At 37.0% G+C, this 3,145-nt stretch overlaps 1 protein-coding gene across 1 annotated transcript in view; it reads left to right on the top strand.

Annotated features, from left to right (window-relative positions):
- The window catches only part of LOC109476768 (transmembrane protein 196-like), a 25,793-nt gene extending 22,648 nt beyond the window's left edge, over window positions 1-3,145 (top strand). The window contains exons 2-3 of the mRNA XM_019777788.1: window positions 1,085-1,141; window positions 2,769-3,145. Of these exons, the coding sequence (XP_019633347.1) occupies window positions 1,085-1,141; window positions 2,769-3,005 (294 nt within the window). The 3' untranslated portion in view covers window positions 3,006-3,145. The remainder of the gene's footprint in view (window positions 1-1,084; window positions 1,142-2,768) is intronic.

Genomic DNA, 3,145 nt, shown 5'->3' with positions numbered 1-3,145 from the left:
CGTAATTTATTTATTTATTTATTTATTTATTTATTTATTTATTTATTTATTTATTTATTTATTTATTTATTTATTTATTTATTTATTTATTTATTTATTTATTTATTTATTTATTTATTTATTTATTTATTTATTTATATCATCTTATAAACACCTGGGTAGCCTCTACAGCATAAGATTGCTGATTTTCAAGAGGGCCCAGGGTCACAAATAAATATAACATAACATAAAGCAAATTGTATAAAAGTAAATTATACAATCAAGTAACAAAAGTTAACAGAAATCAGTATAACTGAAAATCAGTATAACTGAAAAGTTAACATATATAAACATATAAACAACTGAACAAAAATATACAAATCATTGAATCAGTGGAGGTCAACGAATGAATGAAAGACCTTTATTTAACATTTTTGCTCATTGCGAACTAAGTACAGGTCATGGTAAACAGCGATGGTAGACTAAAATATATCTATAGTAAAACTACATATGTACAGGTTCTGCTTCTTCTCGCTTCTTAAAACAGTTGTAAATGTAAGAACAGATGGAGCTTGCAGTACGAGGATTGTCGAGTTTCATGAGGAAAGTGAATTTTTCTTTTCTATCTAAAAATCTGAAACTAGGGAAATAATCTTCTATACATTTGAAGAGAATCTTTCTCTCATTATTATATAGAGTACAGTCCACAATAAAATGGCTCTCGTCTTTAATCCCATTTAGGTTACAGTATAATGACAAATTATTATTAGTTTATGATGATAATGACAAATTCTTTGTTACAGAGGAATGTGGTTGTGAAACCACCCGAACCGCGATTCGGGTAACTCGCATTCCTCACATCTGGTCCACGTGCCATACATTCCTTTCAAACCGTGTCCGATCACGATTCTCCGAATCTACATTAATTGTTGTTTGATGAAGACACGCAAGGTAGCGTGTTATTGATGTCAGAGGTCAACGACCTGCTTGCTGGTGCCCCCCTCCCAGCGTACCTCCGTCGAATGCCGACGTGGTCCCGTCATTCATTCATTCATTCATTCATTCATTCATTCATTCTTGTTTTATTTATCTCTTCCTCCCACAGTTCTTCATCTGCAGTGTTCTCGGTCTGATCTGTGCGAAGAAGACTACTGCGTGGGCGGTGAGCATCTGTTTCATCACATCTAACGCGCTTATACAAACGATAAGTCGAATGGAAGGTGATAAAGGTTATTGTAGCTGCTATACTTCTTGGGTTGAATTATTCATGTGTTACTTAGCTTCTTCATTAGCTTATTTTGCTATACTTTTGTTTTAATTGTATGATGGTTACTTACGTACGATTTGTTGATATTTTCTCTTCATTTGCCTTGATTTTCATTCAAGTATTTCAGTTAATCAGTTTAAATGTGATTGTTTTGTTATGTTTAGGGAGAAGGGCTTGTACAAGCCTTTAAGGCTTCATCTTCTCCTGCACAGTGTTTTTAATTTAATTTACTTCATCTTGTTTTTTTGTGCGAAATAAATAAATTAATAAAACATAGTGACGTGTGATTTATATGATTGTAGAGATGAAATTCTGAATTACCACAGCGACAATGATAGAAAAAAAAAACGTTTGGTGAAGGAAATTACTGCCGGCCTTTTTCACTTACATCATATGTCGTACTACCATATAGATGACTTTGATTCAGTTTGGAAGCATATTTCAGTGAAAAAACGTATGAAATAGGATGTGAGTGTATTTCAGCGACATTTGTAATGTGTCAAAAACCACATAAAAATGATAAGATTTTCTTGCTGACGCTTGTATTTGAAGTATAGTTCTTTTTACCTCAAATCATGCAACCACAGCGAGAAGGGTAGGAAAAAAATGCTTGCTGAAGGAAATTGCTACCGGCCATTTTTTCCCACACAGTATCTGTCCTTGGTGCTGAAAATGTTGTTTTGCCGAGCAGACCGTCAGAGTACTACATGTGTAGTAGTCAGCAGCGGTATTCATGATAAAAGAAAAATAAACGCAGCATCAAAGTTGTCGTACTACCATATAGATGACTTTGATTCAGTTTGAAAGTGTATTTCATCGATTGTTACGTATGAAATAGGATGTGAGTGTATTTCAGCGACATTTGTAATAAGTCGAAAACCACATAAAAATGATTAGATTTTCTCCCTGGCGTTTGTATGTGAAGTATAGTTCTGTTTACCTCAAATCATGCAACCACAGCGAGAAGGGTAGGAAAAAAACGCTTAGTGAAGGAAGTTGCCACCGGCCATTATCTCTACACAGTATCTGTCCTTAGTGCTGATAATGTTGTTTTGCTGACCAGACCGTCAGAGAACTACATGCGTAGTAGTCATCAACGGCATTCATGATAAAAGAAAAATAAACGTAACATCATATGTCGCACTACCATATAGATAACTTTGATTTAGTTACTTTAAAAACGTATGAAATAGGATGTGTGAGTGTATTTCAGTGACATTTGTAATGTGTCAAAAACCACATAGAAATGCTTTGATTTTCTCCCTGACGCTTGTGTTTGAAGTGTAGTTCTGTTTGCCTCAACTCATACAAGCAGTACATGTTATTTGCATTTCCATTTTTCCATTATATGTGCCTGCCTTCCCGAAAATGGATGCATGTTTGATTAATTGCAATTTTTTGTCGTTGGAACCAACAGATTCTGTGCTTCATAGTGGCGTGCATCATATCTCTGGTCTTCAGCATCGTGACTATCCAACTTCTAAGAGTGATAGCCTCTGGAAAGAGTGGCGGTCCCCAGCAGGACAACATTTCCCTGCCCGGACAGCCCACCGCCGTGCCGAACTCCGGACAAGGCCCGGAGAAGAGCGTCGCTCTCGCCCGCGGAGCCACGGCTGTAGCCGGTGTGGGCTGTGCCACCACCATCATACTGACTTTCCTCGCCTGTCGAGTCGCAAGAGAAGAGAAGAGGAGGTTGTTCATGATGAGAGAAGGAACCCTGGCGCCAGGCTCGTCACATCAAGTCAACGAACTCACTTGAAACACGACTGGGTACTCCTTCTGGAGCCGCCATTTTGTATATTCTGACCTTTGACCTTCTTCTTCGTGTGTAAACACGAAAGACGAACGCAAGGCCTGCTGGGAAGATAATGATGGAATAATTTAGATTAAACTAACAAG

This window comes from Branchiostoma belcheri, unplaced genomic scaffold (genome assembly GCF_001625305.1).
Source record: "Branchiostoma belcheri isolate BF01 breed outbred unplaced genomic scaffold, Haploidv18h27 scaffold39, whole genome shotgun sequence".
Lineage (NCBI taxonomy): Eukaryota > Metazoa > Chordata > Leptocardii > Amphioxiformes > Branchiostomatidae > Branchiostoma > Branchiostoma belcheri.
Note: the sequence above shows the minus strand (reverse complement) of the source record. Positions and strands in the feature narration are given on the sequence as shown.